This window comes from Eimeria mitis, genomic scaffold (assembly GCF_000499745.2).
Source record: "Eimeria mitis Houghton genomic scaffold, Emh_scaff6544, whole genome shotgun sequence".
Lineage (NCBI taxonomy): Eukaryota > Apicomplexa > Conoidasida > Eucoccidiorida > Eimeriidae > Eimeria > Eimeria mitis.
In genome coordinates this window covers 556-813 of record NW_013574694.1, presented here as the reverse complement: position 1 = coordinate 813, position 258 = coordinate 556, and the positions used below count along the sequence as shown (strand labels likewise).

Here is a 258-nt window from a genome sequence, read left to right as displayed (position 1 = left end):
AGCCCAAGTGGATGATGGCGTTGCTACGGCCGTAGCAGCACCCTCAGCAGCGCCCGTTACTGCTGCAGCACCTGCAGCAAGCTGCTCCCCGCAGCCTAGCCTCGAGCCCTCACTCGGCGTACTGTCTCCTTTCAGCAGCAGAGACAACAGCCCCACATCTGTCTCCTTTTGTGCTGCAGACGAAAACTGCTGCACTGCAGCAGCTTCTCCAGAGGTGGGTGTGCTGCAGCTGGCAGCAGCAGCAGCAGCAACTGCTGC

The 258-nt window shown here is 61.2% G+C and overlaps 1 protein-coding gene across 1 annotated transcript in view; it reads left to right on the top strand.

The window, feature by feature from the left end:
- EMH_0088020 (uncharacterized protein) overlaps positions 1-258 on the top strand; it is a gene marked incomplete at both ends in the record, with an annotated part of 2,323 nt that overhangs the window by 1,553 nt on the left and 512 nt on the right. The window contains one exon of the mRNA XM_013501232.1: positions 3-258. Coding sequence (XP_013356686.1) covers positions 3-258 — 256 coding nt within the window. The remainder of the gene's footprint in view (positions 1-2) is intronic.